The 27,911-nt window shown below is 45.4% G+C and overlaps 2 protein-coding genes and 1 long non-coding RNA gene across 9 annotated transcripts; 1 reads left to right on the top strand and 2 right to left on the bottom strand.

Annotated features, from left to right (window-relative positions):
- Positions 1–421: 421 nt before the first annotated feature.
- znf513a (zinc finger protein 513a) lies at positions 422–10,274 on the bottom strand. 4 transcript variants are annotated; one of them, XM_064340904.1, is made up of 4 exons: positions 10,100–10,274; positions 6,929–7,066; positions 2,388–3,002; positions 422–2,049 (listed from the first exon to the last, which is right to left on the bottom strand). In XM_064340904.1, coding segments are annotated over exons 1-4 (1,521 nt in total). In that variant the 5' UTR covers positions 10,101–10,274; the 3' UTR covers positions 422–1,282. The 4 variants fall into 4 exon arrangements, with proteins under 4 accessions (XP_064196974.1, XP_064196973.1, XP_064196976.1 ...); XM_064340903.1 differs by having other exon boundaries at positions 9,641–10,273; XM_064340906.1 differs by lacking the exon at positions 10,100–10,274 and having other exon boundaries at positions 2,388–3,063; positions 6,929–7,045.
- si:ch211-278j3.3 (E3 ubiquitin-protein ligase RNF19A) lies at positions 8,759–26,869 on the top strand. 4 transcript variants are annotated; one of them, XM_064340900.1, is made up of 10 exons: positions 8,759–8,781; positions 14,526–14,919; positions 16,191–16,597; positions 17,233–17,438; positions 19,115–19,262; positions 19,538–19,700; positions 20,476–20,590; positions 21,774–21,905; positions 22,330–22,552; positions 24,735–26,869. In XM_064340900.1, the coding sequence occupies exons 2-10, from the start codon at positions 14,770–14,772 to the stop codon at positions 25,180–25,182; spliced, it is 1,992 nt and encodes a 663-aa protein (XP_064196970.1). In that variant the 5' UTR covers positions 8,759–8,781; positions 14,526–14,769; the 3' UTR covers positions 25,183–26,869. The 4 variants fall into 4 exon arrangements, with proteins under 4 accessions (XP_064196970.1, XP_064196972.1, XP_064196969.1 ...); XM_064340902.1 differs by lacking the exon at positions 8,759–8,781 and adding an exon at positions 11,623–11,773 and having other exon boundaries at positions 22,351–22,552; XM_064340899.1 differs by lacking the exon at positions 8,759–8,781 and adding an exon at positions 11,623–11,773.
- Positions 15,218–15,682, bottom strand: LOC135257788 (uncharacterized). The gene is made up of 3 exons (XR_010330745.1): positions 15,610–15,682; positions 15,495–15,525; positions 15,218–15,306 (listed from the first exon to the last, which is right to left on the bottom strand). It is a non-coding gene; the product is annotated as an uncharacterized LOC135257788 (long non-coding RNA).
- Positions 26,870–27,911: the final 1,042 nt, after the last annotated feature.

Below are 27,911 nucleotides of genomic sequence, written 5' to 3'. Positions count from 1 at the left end.
CTCTGTGTTTTAGCCAAATTAAAATAAAAATCTTTATCCTCCATGGTTGTATAAACCAGCACCCATGTGGAGGTGAAAACAGCCTGAATCTAACCAGTGAGCCCAGTATCTGTTGGGTTAGGGTTAGTATCTGTTGCTAAAAATGGCAGTGTGTGTGTGCTTGTTTAAATATAATTAACATTTATAACAGGAAATGTAACGATAAATATCCTAATTATCTTAAGAATTTAAATGTTTCATACTTTCTTCTATTGTTTGTATTTAAATATATTAGAAAAAGAAAAGTGCCTTTCCTCAGGTTAAAGTGACAGTTATTGCTCACAGTAAGATGTAGAACAGCCCCGGCTCTATGCGAGTGCTCTTCAGTTTCAGCAGGAGGCTTAATCCAGGCACTAAAAACACACCAGTCCAGTCTCCCATGTCACCTTGTCAACATTAACTTCCGCTTTTTATTTCTCAGCACTTAAGGCGATTATTCACGGACTGCACATAGCATAGATGGGGAGGAAACTGAAGTCCAAACATTTCAATGAAAACATTCACTTCTTTCTCCACAAGCTGAAATTATGACTATACATAATCAAATTCACACACAATATTCCATGTAGTTATGGGTTAGGGTAACCCTAACCCTTCTGCTTTCCCTCAAACTGACAACACTTACATTTCACATTTCATAAAAAACAGACAAAAAGCAATATATTAAAAATATGCATTTCTAATGAGGAAATTACGATGTTTTAAAAATATAAATGCTTTATTTTTTGATACTTCATGCTTCCAATGTCACTGTTTTTCTTTGAAAGAAAACTAAACAATGGCCTAATGTTCACATTTACTAGTACACAGTAGTCAGAAGCTACAGGACCCCAGAATGCCAGTCCACACTGCTGCACCAGCGCCCTCTGCTGGTCTGCAGAGAACAGTGCAGAGCTGCAGAGCCGGCAGGAAACTGTAACTTGGGTAACAGTGGAGACCTAACCCTTACCCTCCCCCCTCAAAAGGCAACAGGACAGACCAGAGAATCCTCTGTAAAACGTGTGCATATTTTATACAGACCAACACATTAAAAACACACAACACCAAGAAAACGCTGGTAGCTTAAACAGACATTTACGTCACATCAACCGAGTTAAAACACCTCCGTAAGGCCCTCCCATATCTGTGCATGAACACCCCCCCCCCCACACACACACCCCTGCACCCCCCCCCCCCACACACACACACACACTTACTCACCCTCCACACACACATACACCCTTCCCCACACACTTGTAAGCAGCTACACATCCTCCTCCTCCTCCTCCTCCTCCTCTTCGTCCTCCTCCTCCTCGGTGTGGGGCAGCTGCACTTTGACCCAGCCGTGTGCGGAGTGGCCGTGCTTCCTCTGGTGCCGTTTGTAGTTGTCCCAGTGGCCGGTGGTGTAGGGGCACTCCTGGCAGCAGAAGGGCTTCTCGCCGGTGTGCCGCAGCATGTGCCGCTTCAGGTTCATGCTCTGGTTGCAGCTGTAGCTGCACACGGCGCACTGGAAGGGCTTGGCGCCGGAGTGGATGCGCTGGTGCCGTTTGAGGTTGGCCAGGTTGCCGCAGGCGTAGTCGCACAGGTGGCACTTGTAGGGCTTCTCGCCCGTGTGCACGCGGTGGTGGCGCTTCAGGTTGTCGAAGTGGGCGGAGGCGTAGTCGCACTGGGGGCACTTGTAGGGCTTCTCCCCGCTGTGGGTCTTCATGTGGCGGGCCAGGTGGTTGGGGTACTGGGTGGTGAAGGAGCACAGGGCGCAGGAGAACACCCGCTCGCCCCTCTCCCCCGGGCTGCTGGGCGGGGCCTTTGTCAGCATGTCCAGCGTGCAGCTGCTGCAGATCTGCGCAGACGTGCCGTCCTCGTCGTCCAGGACCACCCCGCACAGCCGGCAGGTGAAGGGGAACAGCAGCTCCGGGAGGGCATTGGCCACACCCACTGCCCTAGCCCCACCTCCAGTCCCGCCTGCATCCTGTGGTGGGTCATTCCCTGGGTTCAGGTGGTCGCCATGGTGATGAGAGCGCAGCACAGCCTCTGTTTCAAAGAGAACCTGAGATCAGCACATTTATATACAGTATACACACATTTACAAACACATTCCTTTACACATACGCATTTACACACACCCACGCATTGACAAACACTCATTTACATACAAACACACATTTACACACTCATTTACACACACACACACACACACACACACAAACATTTACAAACACTCATTTATGCACACATTTACACACACGTTATTCTCCCTGCCTCTCTCCCCACCCTCTCCCCCCTCCCTCTCTCTCCCCCACCCTCCCTCCCTCTCTCTCTCCATCTCTCACCCTCTCTCTCTCCCCCACCCTCTCTCCCTCTCTCAGTACCTCCAGCAGACTCATCCGTCCCCTCCGCTGCAGCCTGTCCTGTCACATGCCTGTGCAGCGGGGTGCTGCAGTGACTGTGCTGTTCCTGCGCATGCATGCGCTGGTGCCTCTTCAGGTTGCCCAGGGAGCTGCAGGCGAAGTGGCAGTGGGCGCAGCTGTAGGGTTTCTCGCCGGTGTGGATGCGCAGGTGGCGCTGCAGGTTGACCAGCTGCGCAGACGCGTATGCGCAGAGCGGGCAGCGGTACGGCTTCTCGCCGTTGTGCGTCTTCATGTGCCGCTTCAGGTGGTTGGAGTAGCGGGAGGAGAAGCTGCACAGCTTGCAGGTGTGCAGTTTGGGGGGGCCGTCCCCACCTTCCTCTCCACCGCCCTGCAGCGCCTCATCCTCATCCTCATCGGCATGGGGGGCGGGGTCTGAGCGGAAGCCCCGCCCTTTCCCTCGGTCTCCACAGCGTGGGCAGTACGGCCCAGCCAGGCTCAGTGATTGGCCGCAGCTTGCACAAGCTCCGCCCTCCTCCGCCTCGCTCTCAGGGTCCTGGGCGTGGTCTGCCTGGCTCTCCATGCTGAGGGGAGTGAAGCACAGGGGGAACTCCTCCAAACCAATCAGCTCAGCCGTGTCTACAACAGGAACCAATCACAAGCATCCAATCAGCCCTGCAGTAAGTAAGTAGCTCTGCATCTGCAACAACAGGGAACCAATCACAGGTCAGTGAATTCGAAAGTGAGAAAGAGATGCAATCATTATTTTAAAAGAAAAGTAATTTTTTTCAATTCTTCCTAACCAAGTTTTGTTCAGACATATATAGAAAATTTAAGGATTTAGAAGCAAATGTAAATACATGTAAAGAGACGACATGCTGAACACAAACACACGTGTATACATGTATGTTTGTATGTTTGTGTGTGTACAAATGCTGTGGAAAAGTATTTACCCCCTTCCTGATTTCCTGTCACACTGAATGATTTCAGAGCTTTAGACAAAATATAATATTAGACAAAGAGAAACTGAGTAAACACATTTAAAAAATTATTTCATTTATTAAACAAAAAGGTTATCAAACCCCCATATCACCCATGTGAAAAAGTGACCCCTTAGTTACTCCATTAAGCAAATGTAATTGGATTCAGCTGATTGAACACAGCCAGCCTGGTTGAATCTGAACCTCAATCCTGTTGAACCTTATCATCAGGGTGAAAGAGTCACCACAAAGATTATACAAGCACACAATGCCATGATCAAAGGAAATTCCAGAAGAGATGAGGAAAAAAAAGATTGAATTATATCAGCCATTATAAAATTTTGTAATTTGGCAGACACCTTTGTCCAGGAAACTTACAGAAAGTGCATTTCATATGGCAAACAAACTCCACTTGAATTAGAAATAGATAAGTTACACACACCACTAAGACGAAAAGAGACAAGGGTTCATCTGTTTATTAAATAAAGGTGGATTTTACACTTCTTGACTGACTGAGAGTACAAGGAGCCAGTGTGAGGGATCTGAATTGAGTGTAGGCAGCCATATACACACACGCACACATGCACACACGCACATACACGTACGCACACACACACGCACATCTGTACACGGAAGCATCTATGGTCTTAGTCACAGATACACTGGATTTCAATACTTAAGAATGACACAATTTCAACACAATTCTATTCATCAGACAATTATTAAATACTTCATGATATTAACAAATATGTTTGAATCACTGTCAATTGCAAACTTATTAAAACATTTAATCAACATCCAGAGTTTGTAGAAACGCACAAAAGAAATGAGCTTCCTTTAACACACGTAATTCTGCTTCTTTTCAGAGCGCAGAAACATTTCTAATTATCATAAGTATATATAAGTTTATATACATAATTTATATATACTCACCAAATGAGCTGGAGACAAAGTGCTACACTGGAAGCAGATGTAGTCTATTCTCATGTTACAGTGAGCGAAGGAAACACAGACAGGGAAGGAGGGAAAGAGAGGAGGAGAGGAGCAGGAGGGAAAGAGAGGAAGAGAGGAGAGGAGAGGAGGAGTGGAGGACAGCAGAAGCCTCTTTGCTCCCAGCTGCAGGGAGAGAGACTGAGGAAGGCCTGGCTCCAGCTCGCCTTTTATTGAGCTGCTGAAACCTGCCTGGATGATTACCAGCCCTAATGATAATGATGATGATGATGATGATGACTGTGCTGGCTCAGAACATGATGATGATGATGATGATAATGATGCTGAGGAAAATGATGATGATGATGATGATGATGATGATGATGATAAACGCTTCGCTATAATGGTGTCCTTGATGATGTTGGAAGTCTTGATGACCTTTCTATAATAATGGAGCCATGATTTTTTTATTTTATTTTTTTTTTTACTTCCTGCATTGAGGTCATTCTTTCACTAGATTGCAATAACACACAGAAGCACTGAAGCAAAGCGTAAGTTCAGATACATCAGCACCTATTTACCCACAGAATAATGACAATAAATAAGAGCTCAATCAAATGTCTTAAAATAAATTCAGGCAAATATAAAATTATGAAAAGACGGAAAAGGCCGGCCTGCATGCCTTACAGTGGGAGGCATGCTGTGCTGTACAAAGCCATTCAGCTTGTAACAGTTTCCCTCTGTATGGTCTAAAGGCCTGAATGATATCTGTAATGCTGTCTCCACAAGGACACTCCCTGTAATATTAATCTTCAGTGTCTTTGGACTCAGTGCCTCGCTGCTCTGTAAAACACTTCATTTCAGAGCTCTCTCTTCCTCTTTGTGTGAAAAACACAAGAAAGCCAAATGGTTTACAATTCTTTAAAATAAATAAAACCTATTTATGTACCTGTTATAGATAAATCAGTAAGTACCCCTGCCACAGCCCTGCCCATCTCTACCTGTCCTCTCCAGGTGTTTGTGCAGGTGCCATTCATTTGTTTGATTGCCGATGGCCCAAATAAGTGTAATAGTACATTTTCTTGCAACTGTCACAAACAGCAGAATTATTTTAAAAAATGAATATCATCAAACTAGTAGAGCATTCACTTAACCCACTTGTTCAGTCTTATGATCGCTGATCATCATTAAAAGGGATAGCATTGTAGACACATTTCCTCCTCTTTCTCTTTTATTTTCGGAGCCTCTGGACAGACACTCTAAAACGTAAAATGTATCCCTGGTAACAGCTGGTATCCTGGAAACCATTTCATGCATCTCCTCGGGCTTGTTGTCAGTGGTGACAGAGCTTGCTGTGATGAGCTCTGCGCTAGCCCTGCTTTAGTTCCCCACATCTATAAACACAGTAGTTCATCTTACAGTGGAACTGACCACTGTCCAAAATGGCAGCCATGAACGAACACAGTAATTATCTGCAGGAGTACAAACAATAACCACAGGTTATACAGAGGGGTACTATACCTCTAATGTCACATTGCACACACAGTCTCAGAGTATGTTAGTAACAAAACACTGAAGCTGCAAGTGAATATACAACAACAGCAATCACGGTGTGCAGGGGAGATGACTATACAGCAACCTAGCATACAACAAGCATTATGTTATAAAAGGCTAGCTAGATAGACAGCTAGCATGCTATAATACTTAAAGCACTCCAGTTAATAACGTTAGCTAGCTGTATTTGTTGTGGAAGATCCATGAGAGTACATAAACATTAGTTGCATAAAAAACACATTAATGGAATTAAATCATGACAGAAAAGAGGCAGACTGTCCAGAGAAGGAAAGTCAGGCAAGCAGCCAGTTACTAAGAGACAAGAGCAGTCTCATAACGGGCCAACGGGACCCTGGGAACAGCACAGACGCATTCACCTCTGACCAGCAACCCCTAATCAGTTCGCATCTCCCATTTTACAGTTAAACTCAGCCCATTCAGGAGTCAAAGAACTCCTCTCTGGAGATATACCCCTCCCATTTGGGGCTACACCGCTGCAGAAATCCTTTTCTCGAGGAGGGGCAGATGAAACTCAGCCAATGTCTTACGAATATCTTAGTTTTATAGTAAACGGTGCAGCTAGCTACACATATTTGTAAAATAGGCTGGCGAGCTTATATGTGGAAAAGTGTGATGGACACAAACTCATACATACATACTTATGTAAATCAGACATATAGTACATAACAAGCTCACACACAATCTCTTAACCTCACACTCTCAAAAAAAGTAACATGCACTTAGACATAATCTGCACACAAGCAAACAAACAAACACACACACACAGATTCCTTCATATGATTTTGGTTAGCATCATGTTTTTTCTGAAGGTTCTCAGGGATTCACAAAATTGTTTACAAATTTTACCATATGAGTTCTTTTACATACCATATTTTACATTTGTATTTGGTCTAAATCTGAAGTGCATTCTAGTCTGACTAAAATTATAACCCCCTAACCCTTCTCACTGACCTCCTCTCTGTTCACTGACCTCCTCCTTTCCGCTCACTAACCTCCTCCTCTCTGTTCACTGACCTCCTTCTCTCCGCTCACTGACCTCCTCCTCTCCGCTCACTAACCTCCTCCTCTCTGCTCACTAACCTCCTTCTCCTCTCTCCGGCTCTAGGATCTGGTGCTCAGTGTCATTCTCATCGAACTGCAGGTGTCGCTCCAACAGGAAGTCACTTTCCAGGACAAAGCTTGCTGGATCTGCAGAACCTAAACCATCTTCAGAATCCACTGCAATCACAAAGCAGACACCACAAGCACACATCAACATTTATTTTATTGTTGTTATTACCATCATCATTGTCAATATTGGGTTTTTCTGAACAAGACAAGGAGGGTATATACTGTGTACACTACAAGCTCCTTCTCTACCGCTAACCTCTATTTTCAGGTTTAAATTCTGTACCGGATGTAAAAACTGGAAATACGCCACAGAAAAATTGCTGACCGTCACCTTTGCACTTCATACTTCTCTAGAGTAACCCCTGTTTATTATTATTATTATTAGTGATAAGAAGCATGTGGAGGTTTTATTTTTATTCTGCATTATTGTTGAGAAACATGCTAGTATAAATGTCTTACTTTATTATATTTATTATCTTCAGAATGGGATCTCTTTCCAAATTCCAAGTTTGTGTGCTAATGAGCGTAACTCGTCAAACCGCTAAGAGCTAGGAAAGCATTAGGTATTAATCATGGAGAAACTGTGCTTCTCTGAAAAATCATCGGGTTTACTCATTATGCACGATTATGTTCATGTCAACAAGAGCCTGATAAAATCTTTACATCATACAGGCATATTGTCTCGAGCTGATTTTGTATTTTTCCCAGAGAAAGCTGTGAAATATGTCCAGAGCCAAGCAATAAACACCTAAATGTACAAATAAGAAGCATGCATTCAACCTCATGACAGTATGACCTGTGATGAACTGTAATGACCCTTCAAGTTCAATGCATAAAAATGACTGAAGCAGAGATGTGGATGTAAACCAAGATTTGGGTCAGTTCTGTTTCAGTTCTGCCAGTTCTGGAAATTAATGTATATTAATTTGATTAAATAAACCCCATTGCACCCACTGTGGATTTTTTAGTTAATTAGAATTTGTATATTTATTTTTCTCCCTTTATGTTGTTTACGCTTTTCTGGGTTACTTATTGACTGATTATTTATTTCTTGCTATGTTTTTTATATTTTCTTATATATGTGTTTTTAAATTAATGTTTTGTGAAGCACTTGGTGCTTTTTTGCTTGAAAACTGCTCTACAAATATAGTTGTGTGTATCTAGAGTGACTTACACAGCTATCTGCATTTTATACATAGCATCCAATTATACAGCAGGACAAATACTGAAGCAATGCAGGTTAAGCACCTTGCTCAAAGGTACAACAGCAGAGTCCTACTTGGGAATCAAACCTGTAACCTATTGGTTATCAGGTCAACCATTATACTACACAGCCTCCCTAAACATATTACCAACCAAAAGGTTTCATATTCAGGAAGAATTTTATCTGAATATTGGTTAGAAGCAGATATTTCTTAGAATCTGTAAATCTGCAGGGATGTACAAGTGTTTAAAACGGCTTTGTTTTATAAAACCATATTAATTGATAAATAGAAGCTGTCCAGCAGGTGGCGCTGAAAGGATCTGAAGTGGCACAGAAATGGTATCCAGCACCTACATAACCCCAACACCCCCAGCATCCATCAGGATATTCTGAAGTTGCACCCCCCCCCCCCCCCCCCTCCTCCAGGTCATTTCTGTGACCCCAAGGGACCATCTCCTCTCCCCCATGCCCTGGATACTGAACTTTGTGTCCTCCTTCCCTCCAGTGTCCTCATATTGACACAAGCAAACCGGCTTCGGCTCCACACCTCTGTCACCACACCCATTTGATAGGGCTATTTCATCAATAGTCACCGTCACCTTTGATGACAAGGAAGCAGGTAAGCTGCCCCAATTTTCTTCACGCCTGCTCGTTCTCTCCTTTCCCCCACTCCCATCCTCTCCTCCACATACTTCCAGGTAGGAGACAAGTGGAAAGAAAGTGAGGAGAGAAAAGTAATGGGCATCTTTAGTGGCTTCTGATTGTTTATACGAGATGTCTGCCATATTGCTTTCACTTATCCATACTCTATTGATCAGAGGAGTTCAGTTCTCGTACTCGGCCATTAAGTCGGCTGAAATTCAGAGAAGAGTCAGAATACTATATGATGGCTAAGGGTTAGTGAAGTTGTGTAGCTCCAATTTATTTCTCCAACAGTGCATAACTAACCAAGAGTAGGCTACTCTAATTTTAAGCTGTTTTTAGCAAAATTATGAAACCTGCGGAGCTGAATCCCACCGCTCCAGAACGGGTCAGGAAAGGGCGACTGCTTTTGAAAAGATTGATTGTATAAAATATGAAATCTGTGTACGTCTTAGGGAATCTGATACAGAAACAAAAGGTCCGCAGAAGTTATGTGGGTACGTATGTTTACATTATCCACTAGCGCTGACGCCAAGCCAGTACAGGCCAAGAAATGAATTTAGCCTGTCAAATGAAACACGTACCAGCAAACCGGTACGTGTATTGATCTTTGACAATAGAATTTAAATGTCCTCTGGTACTTTATCTTGTGCATTCTTATTAAACTGAAGATTACGCAGTCATATATAACACCGTATCTATGGTGTTAATCATAGTCTTAAGCATAGGCCTCAGATGGCCCATGGGAGTTACTTTGTTGTGAAGCTAAGAATAAGTTTTGCTAGCTACGCTTCAGGGTCCTGATGGCAGAATTTAACGAGATTGACAATACTCACATTTTACAGGTTGCGGATTCAACTGTTTTCTTCTGGGCATTTTCCAGCGAGCTTTACGGTTTTGCAAGCTCTTCGGGGGACTACTGGATAAAACTATCAACTCATCGTTTTCATTTGCTAGCTAGCCATCCCCTGCTTCTTTTTCTGTACACATGGCTAACTAGCCAATCCACCGGCTAGCTATGAAGCATTCAGGAAAAAACAGACACTAGCTAATTTAGCTAGTTCACAAGTCAGCTAGTTTGCTATATAAACTGAGACATCAGGGCCATATCGCATATGAAAGTCATAACAGCAGTCATGTTTCGCTGACACGGTAAAACAGTAGAGCAGGCCAGACTCAATGAGCTAGATATCTATCTTTAACATAACTTATAAGCTTGTTATGTTTGAGTATCACGCTATGAAGCTATAGCTAGCTAGCCGTGCTTTTTAGATGGTGTACTTAAACAGATTTACTTCATATACCGTACATCCATTTTCTCGCGGACAATCGCTAGTAACATTCGCTCTTCCGTCTCGGTTTTCGCATAACAAAGAAGACAGGCCATTAATGAGCTTTTTTCAAAATTTAATTGATTTCCATTGTATACATTCTCTTCCGCTGTTTAACTAATGAATTTCCGCTTCCTCGTACATTTCCCATCCGTCACTTCCGATGGTGAGCCTCACGGTACTTGTGGTCTTAAAAAGTATAATTTTGACTGTTCTTTCCCATGCCCACCCGAAAACAATTAAATTTGCCTAACCTACTAAATCTATGTGGTTCGTCTTTAACGTAAAAAAACAAACAAAAAACATCCATGTAAATTTTATCTCAGTCACACATAGATGCGTGACTTGGATAAAACTATGGATGGCACTCAAAAGCCCTGGGAGGAAGAACTATCTGTTCGTCAGCATCAAAACTGCTGTACAGAACATGCGTGTTACTCCAGATGCTGATTTATACTTTCAGCCTCATATTTTAGGAATGGGACAAAAGATGCTGTTTATCAGCTTTGGAACATAAACAAAGTACGCAAGGCGGATGCATGCTTTTATTATGAGTAGGCTTGCCTTCTGTAATGCTCTCTTTGGTAGGCTTCCCAAAAAAACATCGATAAGTTGCAACTTGATCAGAATGCTGCAGCACACGTTTTAAGGTGAACAAAGAAAATAGAATTACACTGGCTGCCTAGACTTAACACCAGAGTTAGCACCAAATAAAAGTTACTTCTATTATTGTGTTTTTATTATTTACCTTTCTCTGTATGCACTTTGGGCTGCAAGGTGCTCTAATAATAATAATAATAATAATAATAATAATGATAATGATGATACGAAACTGGGCTCACTGAACGAAATTACTGCACTTTTTGAGAATCAATGACTGGCCGGAAAGTGATTTATCTGCGAATTAGCGTAGGGCTTTCAGCTCGCACCATTCTTTAAAAAATAAGCTAAATGAAATAAATTTAAATCCAGCGAATAAACCAAAAGACTGTGATGCGACTATCACGGCTAATGTTACTCAGAAGATAAATGGTACGACATTTTAAGGTAGCCTATTGTATTAATAGGAATACAATAAAATTTCATTTAATTTCATTTAAATTTAGGAACGACATTATAATATCCAATTGGTACACTCCCAAAATGTGTAGACTGAACATTAATAAAATGAGCCTAAACTGGACAAGTGATTTTAATATGTTTTCCCTTATATTTGAACTTCCTAGAATGGATTATGTCTAGTTGTGTTGGCTATTCTTTGCGGTTATTAATAAAGTAAATAAAAAAATTAAAGAGCGAGTGCATCTTGACATGCAACTTAATTGTGGGTCATCTTTTTTCGTCCAGTTTACTGAAGGCCGCAGCGATCTCACGAATCTGCATCGGGAGATTTAGAATCTGGAGGTTAAACAGAATCTCCGTGCATACATCTGATGCAGCGGCTCTGGCAATATTCGATGATATGACAGTAGTTGACGTGCTACGGGATGGACGCGCCATGGGACGGCTGCGGAGGTGCTTTACAGCAGTGGGAGGGTTTTTGCAGCAGGGGGGATTTGTTTTGGCTTCTCAGCTGTTCAATGGGAGGAGCCTGTGACATTCGGGAACTGCAATAAGATCGCGCGGATTGCGGTGGAGGTAAGGCATCATTTCTCTCGTGTTCTGAAAAACTTACTGGCGAAATCTGCCATGGATGTCAATATATTTATTCCCGTGAAACCTGGAAAAATGTCTGGCGCGTTTTGTTATCTCAAAGACGCTACAGACATTAGGTTAAAACGAATCCATTATACCCTTGCCACTCCCTGTAGTGTTCTGTCGAGATGCCCGGGCCATGCTCCCTTATTAAATATTAACAAGGCTGTTTTAATGTTTCAAATCCACCGATGTAGGCTTCAGCGCGAACGCTGATATGCCTGGTATTTCTCCTTTAAAGTGGCCTGTATGTGTGCATGCTACGCTAGCAACAGAAACGCATGACCGGCAGTCAGTTTTCGGTAGATAATGCTCAGTGTAGTTGAAGGGGGTTGCAATCGAGATACGACCCGAACGGTCTCTTCCATTATCAGAATGGAAAACCGTTTGGTAACCTCGCGCTTTGTCGCAGAAGCATCCGTGCTACGTGTGTTATTACACCATGGTTAGCATTACTCCGCTATCTAGCTTCATTTCCATCTTGTGAGGTATTAAACGCGCTTACAAAACGCCTGCAGTGGGGTGGTAATGTCCGTAATCGTGACGTTTTACTGAGCATTCATGTGTGGTCCAAACCAAGGATGGAAGCCGACGTAGTGTTGAGAGCCGCCCAATACAATTTATTGAGGACATAGCAACAGCTTTTAAGTAGTTAGACAAACTAGCAGTGCATGTCCGCCACGGGCAACCCTGTCGTTCTTCCTCTAAAATAGATATGTGAATAAAATAGTGAATAAAAAGAAATGGCGAACTATTTTAGCTTTCAGAATGGCTCATGTATGTCATATACCCATTTGCACACCCGAAGGCTGCCACGCCTTATTGTGTAAAGTGTAATAGTTTGATCTTGGCTGATTGTTTGGATTAAACACCAGCTTTTCACATTCACATGGATAAAATAAAAACAGTGACAGTTCAGTTGAATATATTATGTTGACTGTGTGTGTGTGTGCGCGCGCGCGCGTGCGTGTGTTTAAAAAACAATTTTATTGTATTGAATATGTATTTAGTAGTTAATGTTTTACCTGAAATTACAGTGTCAGATTCAGAATGTACTGCAGCCTCAATCAGTGGTTTTAACACTCAAAACACAATGTTTGTGAAACATTTAACATTTTTGTAACCTACAACAAAATTAGAGAGCTATTATATTTGTTTTTTAAAACTGACAAATAATTTACAAATTATATTGCATTACAGTTGGTTCCACAGCAGTACGCAACATTTTCTGTCCTTTAGAACGGGGGAAAATCCTATTATACAGTGGTATGCAAATGTGTAAATGCTAACATAAATGTAAATATGAATTAAATGACAGCATTGCTCAACAGTCATCTGACCCCTCCTGTTCTCCCCACACATGGCACTCAGTGTTGTGTCCTTCATGAATGCACAAGTGGAGGGGGAGGGGGGGAGGTCTGGGGCCGGGGGCGGGGGATGGTCACTGTACTTATTGTTTCAAGCGTCATTGAGATCACAACTGGCTTTTGAGAATGTTTTTTTTTTCACTTGTATAAAAAACAGATTTTCAGAAGTCAGTTTTCCAGGCTGTGCTTGTCACTGCTGCCCTGTGATGTAAACATGATCATGATGATCTGTCTCCTGGTTCATGGCTGCTACTCCAGGTCTTTATGTGACTTGGGCAGCAGAGTAATTGTTGATTGGGCTTGTGCAATGTTTTACTAGGAGAATGATTAGATGAGTAGAAGACAGATTTTTGTTTCTTAGCTGTGATTGTGTGTGAAAGATAAAACTGCTTTTGGTAGATATGCAGTATGACATCACCAAATGAACAATAACAGTACAAGCAAAAACATAGAGTAATGCAGGAGACTGCAGGCTTTTCATTGGTTACTCTGGGAGTTCCCCTCCTTGGTGAACCTGATGTGCTGTCTGAGGAATTCTGGGACATTCAGTAATTTAAATCATTCTTGTAGGACAGAATTATGGTCTTATATATACATTTGCTCAAATAGACCAATGAATTTCACATTTAAACTGTAGTCAGTGATTAAAAAACATCATATTGCTGATGGAGACATTTCATTAACGTTTGCTGATAATGACTCGGGGAACCACTCTGAGAAATATAACTATCATGTGACAACTATGTCATATATAATGTGAGATTGCCAGTGCTTTGAAGTACTTTTAGAGTGAGACTGATCAATAATGTTTTATATGTACCACTAATAACATTTCCTGTCCTTTATAGTGAAATAAATAATAATTATGTCCAATGTCATTGTCCATGGTTGTCTTATCCTGCTAAGATGCTGGGTTCCTGTGTGTGGACATACATGATTGTGAGCAAGCGCAAGAGAGAAAACCATTATGCTCCCCAAACCGACTCCTCCCCATACTCACTGGCTGTTCTGTAGTACTGTGTATGTCCTGTAGGGTGTAAATAATCTCTAGCCCTTCTTTTGGGTGTAAATAATCTCTAGCCCTTCTGTAGGGTGTAAATAATCTCTAGCCCTTCTTTGGGTAAATTTTAGCCCTCTTTGGTGTAAATAACTCTAGCCTTGAGGGTGTAATAATCTCAGCCTTCTGTAGGGTGTAGAATAGCCCCTAGGCTCTTCAGTAGAGCCTGTCCCATAAGCAGCTTGGGATGGACCAACAGTTGAAGTTGGTTGTTCTTGGGGTGGAATCAGACAGAGATAAATGTACTGATCTGTGTGGTTTATCATTGCAGGCAACAGGCATCCTGGAATATACAGAGACTGAGGCTCACTCCAAGTTACCAGGAGCCAAGACGCACAGGAAGTGAGAGACACACAGGAAGTCCAGGTCGACTATGTCCTCCGGCAGGGGGCCATGCCCCAGCCTCTCTGGCTGATAATGGTGTTGGTGCATCAGTGCTGGACCTGGAACCCTGAGGCGAACCCTATCCCTGAGGTGTACCCCAGCCCTGCCCCCCATGCCAGTGCATCCAGACGATGAAGAGGCCCAAACAGCACCAACACCTCAGCTTGCTCAGCTTCTTTACACGCAAGCCCAAATCCCAACCCAAACTGGACCGGGCTGGTGCCACCAAGCCACAAGATGAGGTGACCATCACACTGACTCCCACTGACCATGGAGAGCAGGTACCAGAACTGGGACACAAACCTGTCCCCATGTGCCCTAAACCGGGCCCTGAGGGGTGTGATCGGGCTGTGGTGAGCCAGACATGGCTGTGTAGCAGTTGGGGAACTGGGCTTGTAAATCCAGTTTCGGGGGGGGAGGGGGGGGTTCTGCTGTTATGACCTTAACCTGAACTGCTTCAGGAAATGTCCAGCTGTACACAGGGATTGTGTATAAAAATGTGAGTTGTGTAGATTGAGAGGTTTGATGGATAGGAGCGTCTCCTCAATGTGATTAATGTGACATATAAAGTCATCTGATACTATGACTCTTTATTACCCTTTAAGCCACCTCCTTTTTTATCCCCACCTCTTTTATTACCCTATTATTAACCCAACCCCCTTTATTAACTACACCCCCTTTATTACACTTTTATTAACCCACCCCCTTTATTACCCTATTATTAACCCAACCCCCTTTATTAACTCCACCCCCTTTATTATAAATGCAGTCCATTTACCATATTACACTGTTAACTCCACCCCCTTTATTACCCTATTATTAACCCACCCCCTTTATTACACTTTTATTAGCCCACCCCCTTTATTAACCACACCCCCTTTATTACCCTATTATTAACCCCACCCCCTTTATACCCTATTATTAACCCACCCCTTTATTACCCGGTTATTAACCCCACCCCCTTTATTAACTCCACCCCCTTTATTACACTTTTATTAACTCCACCCCCTTTATTACCCTATTATTAACCACTCCCCCTTTATTACACTTTTATTAACTCCACCCCCTTTATTATCCTATTATTAACTCCACCCCCTAGGGGCATTAGGGGTCAAAGGACAGTCTAGGGCAGTACCTGCCTCAATCAGTCTGGAAGATCGATTCACTGGCTGTTTTCTACAAATGCTGAAAAACACACCTTTACAGGTCACAGCTCAATGCTTCGATTTAAAAAATGATGAAACTTTCTGTCCTTTCATCTCACAGGTCTTGCTCAGTGATGGCGGTGCGGAACTTATCAATCTGTAGTTATCTATCTGTAGTTCATGTGGCATTTGCTTGCCATGTGAAATGAACTTTCGTAATTTGCTGTAATTTGGCTGAAAGCATCTGCTGAATGTCTCATCTGTAAATTTACATTACAGCTGCTTGATTTGTAGAATTCTCTAAATTTCCAGTTGGCAGCAACAGGGACTATGGAAGCCGATGAGAGTGGCTGTGGCAGCCAATGGGAGACAAGAGTGGTTGCTGAGTGTGCTTTAATCTGTCTCAGAACCAGAGCATTATAGGAGGAGAAGGAGCAGGAGGAGTGGCCAGGGGAGGGGAGGATGAAGGGGTGGAGAGTGAGGGTGGCTGGGCGGGGCCAGGGGCGGGGCCGGGGCCGGGGGCGGGGCTTGAGTGCCCTCTGTGCCTGCTGACGCAGCCTTGCGGCAGTTTCCCGCGCCTGTCGTCCTGCCGCCACCGCGCCTGCGCAGACTGTCTGCGGCAGTACCTGCGCATTCAGATCTCAGAGAGCCGCGTGGGCATCGCCTGCCCACAGTGCCCTGAGGCCCTGGCCCCGCCCGACATCCACGCCCTCCTGGACGACCACGCCCTGCTCCAGCGCTTTGAGGAATACCAGCTGCGCCGAGTCCTGGCAGCCGACCCCGACACACGCTGGTGCCCTGCCCCTGACTGCAGGTACACACACACACACACACACACACACACACACTCACACACACACACACACACACACACACACACTCACTCACAGACACACTCACACTCACACACACACACACACACACACACACATACACATGCTGTAGGGGTCAATGTAATCTCTGTGTTGTAGCTGTTCTGTGGGAGTAAATTTAATCTCTGTGTTGTAGCTGTGATGTGGGGGTAAATGTAATCTTTATGTTGTAGCTGTGCTGTGGGAGTAAATGTAATCTCTGTGTTGTAGCTGTGATGTGGGGGTAAATGTAATATTTATGTTGTAGCTGTGCTGTGGGAGTAAATGTAATCTCTGTGTTGTAGCTGTGATGTGGGGGTAAATGTAATCTTTATGTTGTAGCTGTGATGTGGGGGTAAATGTAATCTTTATGTTGTAGCTGTGCTGTGGGAGTAAATGTAATCACTGTATTGTTGCTACACTGTAGGGGTAAATGTAATCTCTGTGTTGTAGCTATGCTATGGGAGTAAATAATATTTGTGTTGTAGCTGTGCTGTGGGAGTAAATTAATCTCTGTGTTGTTGCTATACTGTAGGGGTAAATGTAATCTCTGTATTGTTGCTATACTGTAGGGGTAAATGTAATCTCTGTGTTGCAGCTACGCTGTGATTGCCTATGGCTGTGCAGAGTGCCCTAAGCTGTGCTGTGGCAGGGACGGCTGTGGCACAGAGTTCTGCTATCACTGCCGGCAGCTGTGGCACCCAGACCAGACCTGCGATCAGGCCCGGCGCCAGCGCTCACGCCACACCTCCTCCAACAACGACGCCTCCTCGCTCTTCGTCTTCAATGAGGAGCCTGGCAGTGGTATGCCCCGCCCCTTTAATCAGGAAGCCTCTAAACGCCCTGCCCCTTTAATCAGGAAGCCTCTAAACACTCCGCCCCTTTAATATAGAATCCTCTAAACGCCCCGCCCCTTTAATCAGGAAGCCTCTAAACGCTCCGCCCCTTTAATATAGAATCCTCTAAACGCCCCGCCCCTTTAATCAGGAGGCCTCTAAATGCCCCGCCCCTTTAATATAGAATCCTCTAAACGCCCCACCCCTTTAATCAGGAATCCTCTAAACACCCCGTCCCTTTAATATAGAATCCTCTAAACACCCCGCCTCTTTAATCAGGGAGCCTCTAAACGCCCCGCCCCTTTAATCAGGAATCCTCTAAATGTCCCGCCCCTTTCATCAGGAAGCCTCTAAACGCCCCGCCCCTTTAATCAGGAAACTTCTAAATGTCCCACCGCCATAATCAGGACGCCAGGAAATGTCAAAGAAATGGAGCTTTAAATATTAGGCTGTTATGCAGAGTCCAGTGTATGTCGGTGTGTGCCTGTGTGTAGGTAAATTAAGTAAAGTTGAATTGTGGTATATGTATGAATGTAGGGATGTGTGCAGGTATGGTCAGATGTGAACAGGTGTGTGAAGGTGAATACAGGTGTGTTTCTGTGAGTGTAGCTGTGTGTAGGTGTGGTCAGGTGTACAGGGCTGTGCAGGTGAATGTAGCTGTGGGTAGGTGTGGTCAGGTGTACAGGGCTGTGCAGGTGAGTGTAGCTGTGTGTAGGTGTGGTCAGGTGTGCAGGGCCGTGCAGGTGAGTGTAGCTGTGTGTAGGTGTGGTCAGGTGTACAGGGCTGTGCAGGTGGGCAGGCTGATCTGTGTGCAGGTGAGTGTAGCTGTGTGTAGGTGTGGTCAGGTGTACAGGGCTGTGCAGGTGGGCAGGCTGATCTGTGTGCAGGTGAGTGTAGCTGTGTGTAGGTGTGGTCAGGTGTACAGGGCTGTGCAGGTAGGCAGGCTGATCTGTGTGCAGGTGATTGTAGCTGTGTGTAGGTGTGGTCAGATGTACAGAGGTGGGCAGGCTGATCTGTGTGCAGGTGAGTATAGGTGTGGTCAGGTGTACAGGGCTGTGCAGGTGGGCAGGCTGATCTGTGTGCAGGTGAGTATAGGTGTGGTCAGGTGTACAGGGCTGTGCAGGTGGGCAGGCTGATCTGTGTGCAGGTGAGTGTAGCTGTGTGTAGGTGTGGTCAGGTGTACAGGGCTGTGCAGGTGGGCAGGCTGATCTGTGTGCAGGTGAGTGTAGCTGTGTGTAGGTGTGGTCAGGTGTACAGGGCTGTGCAGGTGGGCAGGCTGATCTGTGTGCAGGTGAGTGTAGCTGTGGTCAGATGTACAGGGCTGTGCAGGTGGGCAGGCTGATCTGTGTGCAGGTGAGTGTAGCTGTGTGTAGGTGTGGTCAGGTGTACAGGGCTGTGCAGGTGGGCAGGCTGATCTGTGTGCAGGTGAGTGTAGCTGTGGTCAGATGTACAGGGCTGTGCAGGTGGGCAGGCTGATCTGTGTGCAGGTGAGTGTAGCTGTGTGTAGGTGTGGTCAGGTGTACAGGGCTGTGCAGGTGGGCAGGCTGATCTGTGTGCAGGTGAGTGTAGCTGTGTGTAGGTGTGGTCAGGTGTACAGGGCTGTGCAGGTGGGCAGGCTGATCTTTCCCTGCTGCTTGTCTGCAGAGGTGGAGGAGATTAAGGCGTGTCCACAGTGCAGTGCCTACATCATGAAAACCAACGACGGCAGCTGCAACCGCATGAACTGCAGTGTCTGCGGCTGCCAGTTCTGCTGGCTGTGCATGCAGGAGATCACTGACGTGCACTACCTCAGGTATGCGCTCACTCAGGTACACACTACCTCAGGTATGCTCTCACTCAGGTACACAGTCTGTGTGTGTGTCCTCAATCTGTGTGTGTGTTCCTCAGCCTGTGTGTGTGTGTTCCTCAGTCTGTGTGTGTGTGTCCTCAGTCTGTGTGTGTGTTCCTCAGCCTGTGTGTGTGTTCCTCAGTGTGTGTGTGTGTTCCTCAGTCTGTGTGTGTGTTCCTCAGCCTGTGTGTGAGTCCTCAGTCAGTGTGTGTTCCTCAGTCTGTGTGTGTGTTCCTCAGTCCATCAGGCTGCACGTTCTGGGGGAAGAAGCCATGGTCTCAGTCGCGGAAGGTGCTGTGGCAGGTGGGCATGCTGCTGGGGGCGCCCGTGGTCATCTCCCTCATCGCTGGCATTGCCATCCCCGTCATCATCGTTGGGATTCCCATATACATGGGCCGCAAGGTATGGCCACGCCCAGCCAGACTCCTGACCACGCCCTGCCAGACTCCTGACCACGCCCTGCCACACCCAGCATCCAGCAGTTCTGTTTTTAAGGTCAATCTTTAGGATGGACCAGTGGTTTGCTGCTTTGGAACACACCCATGTGTAGTTTATATATGAGCAGGAGGGGAAGTGGTAAGGAGAACTCTATTGAAAGCAGACCCCCCCCCCCCAGGCCCCACAAACCCCCCATGGATGTAATGCCATGTGTGTGGATGTAATGTCATGTAAGTAAACTTTAGTAAGTAAATTAACTTTATGTAACACCTTTCAAGAACATGTTCACAAAGTGCTTCACAGAGACAAAAATACAGTATTAATAAATAAGAAAATAGATAAATATAAAATATAAAAATTTTTAAAAAAATGAAAATAAATAAAACAGATATTGTAAATAAAACAGAGCCATGCCACAGAGATCAAGCAGGAACCCTAACTGAAAGCCAGTCTGTACAGATGAGTCTAAAACTGCAGCTCTAAAGGGAGACTGTTCCACAGTTTGGGAGCCACTGTGGTAAAAGCCTGGTCTCCTGTTGTTTTTAATCTAGATTAGGGGATTGCCATAGGGCCCTATTGGTGGCATAAGGGCTAATAAGCTTGCTTATGTAGGGCGGTGTCTGACCGTTCAATGCCCTATATGTATTAACTACAATTTTAAATATGTATGGATATGATGTCATGTGTATGGATGCGATGTCACAAAGATAAAATGGCTGTTTTTCCTCACCTGTCCTAGGTACACAGTCGATGCAAGAAAAACAACATCTCAGGAAGTAAACACTACCTGACCGTGGCCAGTGGGGTCATGATGTCAGTGTTTGTTTCCCCAGTTATAGCAGCTGTCACTGTCGGTGAGTCCAGTTCTTATTCTTTCATTTCTCATATTTTAACTGACTACTGTGCCTGATATGGCCCCCACCTGCACTATGCCCGATATGGCCCCCACCTGCACTATGCCCGATATGGCCCCCACCTGCACTGTGCCCGATATGGCCCCCACCTGCACTGTGCCCGATATGGCCCCCACCTGCACTGTGCCCGATATGGCCCCCACCTGCACTGTGCCCGATATGGCCCCCACCTGCACTGTGCCCGATATGGCCCCCACCTGCACTGTGCCCGATATGGCCCCCACCTGCACTGTGCCCGATATGGCCCCCACCTGCACTGTGCCCGATATGGCCCCCACCTGCACTGTGCCCGATATGGCCCCCACCTGCACTATGCCCGATATGGCCCCCACCTGCACTATGCCCGATATGGCCCCCACCTGCACTGTGCCCGATATGGCCCCACCTGCACTGTGCCCGATATGGCCCCCACCTGCACTATGCCCGATATGGCCCCCACCTGCACTGTGCCCAATATGGCCCCCACCTGCACCATGCCCGATATGGCCCCCACCTGCACTGTGCCCGATATGGCCCCCACCTGCACCTGCTGTGTTAAGGATGCACTGGGCTTGCAGCTCTGTGATAGCAGTTCTGTAGCTTGTAGCAATGCATAATTATGTCAGGGTGCTGCAGTGTTCTGTGTGCTGTATCAGGGTGCTGCAGTGTTCTGTGTGCTGTATCAGGGTGCTGCAGTGTTCTGTGTGCTGTATCAGGGTGCTGCAGTGTTCTGAGTGCTGTATCAGGGTGCTGCAGTGTTCTGTGTGCTGTATCAGGGTGCTGCAGTGTTCTGTGTGCTGTATCAGGGTGCTGCAGTGTTCTGGGTGCTGTTTCAGGGTGCTGCAGTGTTCTATGTGCTGTATCAGGGTGCTGCAATGTTCTATGTGCTGTATCAGGGTGCTGCAGTGTTCTGTGTGCTGTATCAGGGTGCTGCAGTGTTCTGTGTGCTGTATCAGGGTGCTGCAGTGTTCTGTGTGCTGTATCAGGGTGCTGCAGTGTTCTGTGTGCTGTATCAGGGTGCTGCAGTGTTCTGTGTGCTGTATCAGGGTGCATGCTTCTTTATTCTTGATGGTTGCATCCTTCTCACCTTTATAGGCAGATTTGGTCCCTTTTGACTGGCAGTTAATCATTGTCTTTTTTGCAGGAGTAGGCGTGCCCCTGATGATGACCTATGTGTATGGCGTGGTCCCCATGTCGCTCTGTCGAAATGGTTGGTGTAGGACCCCGAAGGAGCAACCGGAACCCAGAAAAATCCGACTAGAAGACCTGGCCAATTGTAAGTGCTGAATCATGCCCTTGACAGGCCACGCCCATCTGCACTGTGCAGTGTAAACCCCTGATGAATGGGGAAGCATGACTGGGCCTTACAGCAGTAGTTCAGGTTAGGCCAGGCTGCTCTACCTGCTCTGCTGTCTGCTAGTAATGTCTGCCAGCCGGGCGAGGATGCAGTTAAAGTTCCTGTTGAACCTTTAGGACAACAACTCCACTATGGTCTTGTCAGACTCAACTGTCTATCAGTAGCTTGGCAGTTAGAATGTAGTGATGGTGAATTAACAGAAGTGACATAAAACCAATAATGTTTTTTTCTCAGGAAACTTCTGTGCATTAGTGCCCACAGCTATCTGTGGACATGTGAGTGTCATGTGACCTGGCAGGCTTTTTTCTTGGGTGACCTCATCTGATTTCAACTTCTCTTGAAGATCTTCAATTCTCTCATGTAGTCAGTGACCACTGGATGGGCCAGTCCAGCCTGGTGTTCAGTGAAGCCAATGCCCAGGAAGCTAGCTTACAGAAAGCTAGCACACAGGAAGCTAGCGCACAGGAAGTCAGTGTGCTGCCCAGCACCAGCACCAGCCCCCCTGTCCCTCCTGGCTGTGCTGGGCGGGACGAGTGGCTGGACTCCACGCTCGACACCTCCTTGCCGTGAGTCTTGCCACTTCCTGTCTTATTTTTCCTTTGAAGAGATGGTCACTTCCTGTGTAGGCTGTAGAACAGGATTGTATATATGTATATACAGAGAGGTGACACATTAAAGGAAAAACCAACAAAAAGTCTCTTAGTAAGCTGTTAGGGCTTCAAGAGCTGCCAGATGTCAGCTTCAATGTGCCATGGCATAGATTATTCAAGTCTCTGGAACTCTACTGGAGGGATGGAACACATTCCCACATTCCCTCATTTGGTGTTGGTGTTTGAGAATGTCCCCAACAGCATAACAGCCACAGGAGCCTCTCACTGTAGGGGTCAAGCATTCAGACCTGTACCGTTCTCTTGGTGCATGCCACAAATACAGCTGGATATATACTGAAGCAATGCGGGTTAAGGCTCAAGGGTACAACGGCAGTGTCTTACCAGGGAATCGAACCTGTGACCTTTAGGTTACAAGACCGACTCCTTACCCATTGTTCTGCACTGCCACCCATCTACTCTATGGTTTTTGCACCACTAAAATGTGTGTTCATCTTTGTAATGAGGGGTTTATGCATTGCCACCCTACATATCTGCATATCCCTCTCTTGTAGTTGTCGACTGACTGTTCTTACTGACACAGTCTGATCACATCATGCATTGACATTCTCACTTACCAGAGGAAGAGTTGCTATTCTGTTTTTCCTATGTATTACACTAATGCACAAGTATCATGGTCATCGAATGTGCTCTTTCAACCACAATTTCCAGCCCTATTTACACTGCCAGTTGAGCAGTCTTTGTGACTGAAGCTCCTGCTATCCGTGCCCCAATAATGAACCCTCTTTCAAAGTCACTTAGATTACTCTTGTCATCTTGATCCAAAATCGAGGTCAACTGGGCCTACTCAGAATGCCACAGAGCATGATAGGATGTTAATTGCTCAATTGTATCATGCGGTGCACCTGTATGGAACCATCTGCATTTGTTATGTTTCTCCACTCATTTATTCAGGTTTTTCCTTTAATTTGTCACCCTTCTGTATATATACTACATGGCCAAAAGTATGTGGACCCCCCTGGCAGCCAACATCTTATCCAAATCTGTGGGCATCAGTTAGTCCGCCCTTTGCTGCTATAACAACCGCCACGCTTCTGGGTAGGCTTTGTATTAGATGTTAGAACATTGCTGCAGGGATTTGCTTCCATTCAGCCAGAACAGCATTAGTGAGACATTGATTGGGCGATTTGGCCTCACTCGCAGTTGGCTTTTCAGTTGATCCCTAAGTTGTTGGATGGGGTTGAGGTCAGGACTCTGTGCAGGGCAGTCAAGTTCTTCCACACCGCCCTCAACAAAATCATTTCAACAACGTAACATGACATAACAAGAATAGCATTAGAAGAGAACAATGCTTGCCATTTTCCTAAATTGTACGTAGTTCTCTGATTACCTACAGACTAGATAGTATCTAACACCTTATCAAGCCTGGTCTTGAAAATCTGCAGCGTTTCTGCCTCTACTGTATGACCTGGCAGGCTGTTCCACACATTGACCACTTTCTGCATGAAAACATTCTTCCTAATGTCTGAATGGAATTTACTTTTTTTTAATGCCCCCTCATTCTAACAGAACTCAACCTGAAGAATCTCTTGTATTTCACTCTGTTAATCCCCTTTATGAATTTAAAAGCCTCAAATAAATCCCCCCTAAATCTCTTTTCACTAAGCTTGAAGAGATTAAGCATCTTAAGTCTTTCCTCATAGCTTTTATCTATGATAGTAATATTCCCACCTTCCTGACAAGCTTGTTTTATGTTTCCAAAGAGCATTGTATTCACACAACTATCTGAAGCTGGTGGCCGGTAACACATGCCTACCATAAGGCCCTTCTCATGTTCCCCTATGAGCTTAATCCTCACTAGGCATGAGCTGGTCAGTTTCTGGAATTTCTTGGCCGAGCCCCAAACCATGAAAAACAGCCCCAGACCAAGGGGTGTCCAGATACTTTTGGTCATATATATACAGTATATGTAATTGCTTTCCCTTAATGAGCAGAGGTTATGGTTAGGCTCAGTGATGTCCTCATGATGTGTTTTCAGCGTTTATTTACAGATTGCAGGGAATTACTGTATCTAATGGGAGTTAGTAGATTTGCTGCAGAAACGCCCAGGATGTAGTGGTGTTCCTGTGTGTTACTGCAGGGAGGGTGCCAGCATCAAAGTGCAGGTGGAGATTGAGACACACCTGCAGCAGGTAGAGATGGAGACACACCTGCAGCAGGTAGAGATGGAGACACACCTGCAGCAGGTAGAGATGGAGAGACACCTGCAGCAGATAGAGATGGAGACACACCTGCAGCAGATAGACATGGAGACACACCTACAGCAGGTAGAGATGGAGACACACCTGCAGCAGATAGAGATGGAGACACACCTACAGCAGGTAGAGATGGAGACACACCTGCAGCAGGTAGAGATGGAGACACACCTGCAGCAGGTAGAGATGGAGACACACCTGCAGCAGGTAGAGATGGAGGCAGGAGAGGGATTGCACTGCAGCCTGAACAGCATCCTGTCCACCCACAGCCGCTCTGAGGAGCAGCTCTACTCCGTCAGCCAGCCCCCTGGCCCACAGTCACACACCGTCTGAGCCTCGCCTCCAAGCCACGCCCCCTGCTTTCGCCCCGCCTCCTACCAGCCAGAGCCTGCCTCCGCGGTGGAGAGAGAGCTGGAAAAGGAACCAGGGAGAAGAGGACAGAGATGAGGAAGGGAGGGTGTGAAGTAAGCAGGTTCAGCAGTGTGTGCTCCCAGGAAAGGACAGAGGACTAAAGCGCATTGAGGTTTCAGGCTTTCGTCCCTGTGAACTGGCTGACTGCAGGCAGACTGAATGTTTCAAAACTTATGTTTTATTAAACAGTTTGGTGGGAATTCTTTATTTTAATGTTTAGTTTTCTTCTTTCATTCTATTAATGATCGTTCCTGATGTAATCTGTTTTTATCACACTTCGTTTGGACTGCAACCTTTCAGTGTTTTATTTTTGCAAATATTTTTTTATCCCCAATTTTAAAAAGCAAAATAAATTAAACAGTGGCAGTTAAAAGCATGTTTTTTGTGAAGACTTGTGCAGCCAGATCTAACCTGTCACCGTTTCTGGGACAGATTTCCAGCTGCAGTGCTCACTACAATTATGCAAGCTAAGCTTCTGCAGGAGCTGCACGTCTGTGCATAGCTTCCATGCATGTGCAGGTCTGTGACTGTGGGAGTGACTGTCTTTGACCTCACAGCATTGATGCCACCATCTTTATTAACCACCAACATACTGATCTTGTGTCCAATACATGCTGACGCAGTCCTGTAGGTGTTAAGACAGACACTCCATCTGCCATTTTGTCAGGCTATCCCAGAATACCTTCTGTTTATACTGTATCTGTAACCTTCATGAGACAGATATGAGCTCTTTGCCATTTTCTCCCTGTTTTATGTCTCTGAGCAGCGGTGACTGTAGAGTTTGTCTCCAGCTGGGAGGTCCTGCACAGAGAAAGCGGGCTGCATGATGTGTGTTTTCCAGTGGGCTTATATGGATCTAATCGCCCATTTTCTGCATTCTCAGCTCCAAAGCATAGTCAAGCATGTCTGTCTGTCTGTCTGTCTGTCTGGGGCCTCTTCCTGCAGAAAACAATATGAAAAAAAAAAAAGAATAATAATAACCGTAGGACGTCCACTGTAATCCAGAGTGTGAATTTGAAGAAATGTAAAGCAGAGGCAGTCTGGCCTGTGATTACAGACCCACAGGACTGGAGCATGTGCAGGACCCTCTGTGTGTGTTCCTGTGAATGCCAGGGCCCCTGTGTGTGTTCCTGTGAGTGCCAGGGCCCCTGTGTGTGTTCCTGTGAATGCCAGGGCCCCTGTGTGTGTTCCTGTGAATGCCAGGGCCTCTGTGTGTGTTCCTGTGAATGCCAGGGCCCCTGTGTGTGTTCCTGTGAGCGTCAGGGCCCCTGTGTGTGTTCCTGTGAGTGCCAGGACCCCTGTGTGTGTTCCTGTGAGTGCCAGGGCCTCTGTGTGTGTTCCTGTGAGTGCCAGGGCCCCTGTGTGTGTTCCTGTGAATGCCAGGGCCCCTGTGTGTGTTCCTGTGAATGCCAGGGCCCCTGTGTGTGTTCCTGTGAGTGCCAGGACCCCTGAACCCTGCAGCCTCATGCTATTAATCTTGGTTGCATTTCATAAAGTTTCCACATAGAATGAGTCCAAGGTTGTCTTCCTTTGAACTGTGTGACCTGAACGTTTGCAGTGTCAGTCTGAAGAAAACAAATAAAAGTTTCACCATGAAGGATTTCAACAAGTTTTTCACAGTAGTGTTTTTGTTATAAACAGAAATGGCTATGTTCCTGGACACATTCACAGCATTTCCCATAGAAGGCTATATGAGAATTAGATTAGAAAGAGATAAATCCTCTTTTTAAGATTACTTCTATACATTTCTGACTAGAGGACGTATACAGTAAAAGGCCATTATTTTTGGCTGGACCGCAACAGTGGGGCCAGCCCTACAAACGCGAATGTCTGTGACTGAGTAATTGAGTGATCTGACTGAGTGATGAAGTTACACCATTGGTCGGCCGGATGAAGTGTGTTAGGTCCAGCCATATACTAGGTTTTGACTTGGTCTTGTTTAGAATTAAGATAGGCACCAGCAAACTTGTGTCATTACCACCTTATACCAGCAGAGGGAGCAGGAACAAAGTAAGTCCTGGAGTAAATCATGGACAAGTAACCTGATATTTTGTTTAAATCCATTAAACAGGTTAAGCTGTTTTTTTTTAAATCATATAAATGTTAATGTTTGTGTACCATTGGAGTTGGTGTTCAAAGCTTCTGAGAGGGTTGTAAAACCTGAAAATGAAAACAATAGCTGGAACTAAGCCAAACTGTTCACTGTCCCCATTGAATGCAATTTAATTAGCAATAAACATATTCTGTTAAGATATTTTATTTTATTTCCATGAAAGTGCCTGGTTCATTATTCATTCAACAGAGATCTTTTAATTTCATTGAATTCCAGTCTTGGCCCAGAGCAGGGGTGTCCAATCTTATCGGAAGTGGGCCGGTGTGGGTTCAGGTTTGTGTTTTAGCCCAGCCCAAAACACCTTGCTTATCAAGGTCATGATTGAAGATCGTGATTAGTTAATTAGTTGAATTGCCTTAGTGCTGGGTTTAAATATGAAAGCCACCCAACCAGGTAAGACTGGACATCAAGTCTGTGCTTGCATAGAGGGCATCTGCTCAAAATCAGTCACAGGGAGGGCACCCATGTTTTTATTTTTACATTTCTGCAGCCAAAAGAGCTTCAGCGCGTGTTGGTGTCTGTCTGTGCACGTGTCCGT

The sequence above is a fragment of the Anguilla rostrata genome, chromosome 6, assembly GCF_018555375.3.
Source record: "Anguilla rostrata isolate EN2019 chromosome 6, ASM1855537v3, whole genome shotgun sequence".
Taxonomy (NCBI): domain Eukaryota; kingdom Metazoa; phylum Chordata; class Actinopteri; order Anguilliformes; family Anguillidae; genus Anguilla; species Anguilla rostrata.
Note: the sequence above shows the minus strand (reverse complement) of the source record. Positions and strands in the feature narration are given on the sequence as shown.

Excerpts from the sequence above, each read along its gene's own strand:
- znf513a (XM_064340903.1), bottom strand. The coding sequence starts at position 9,680 with ATGCCCAGAAGAAAACAGTTGAATCCGCAACCTGTAAAAT. Across the intron at positions 7,067-9,640 it reads GAATCCGCAACCTGTAAAAT|TGGATTCTGAAGATGGTTTA; the intron begins GTGAGTATTGTC and ends TTGTGATTGCAG. Across the intron at positions 2,050-2,387 it reads GACGGATGAGTCTGCTGGAG|AGGCTGTGCTGCGCTCTCAT; the intron begins GTACTGAGAGAG and ends TCTTTGAAACAG.
- si:ch211-278j3.3 (XM_064340900.1), top strand. The coding sequence starts at position 14,770 with ATGAAGAGGCCCAAACAGCACCAACACCTCAGCTTGCTCAGCTTCTTT. Across the intron at positions 20,591-21,773 it reads TATAGCAGCTGTCACTGTCG|GAGTAGGCGTGCCCCTGATG; the intron begins GTGAGTCCAGTT and ends TCTTTTTTGCAG. Across the intron at positions 22,553-24,734 it reads ACGCTCGACACCTCCTTGCC|GGAGGGTGCCAGCATCAAAG; the intron begins GTGAGTCTTGCC and ends GTGTTACTGCAG.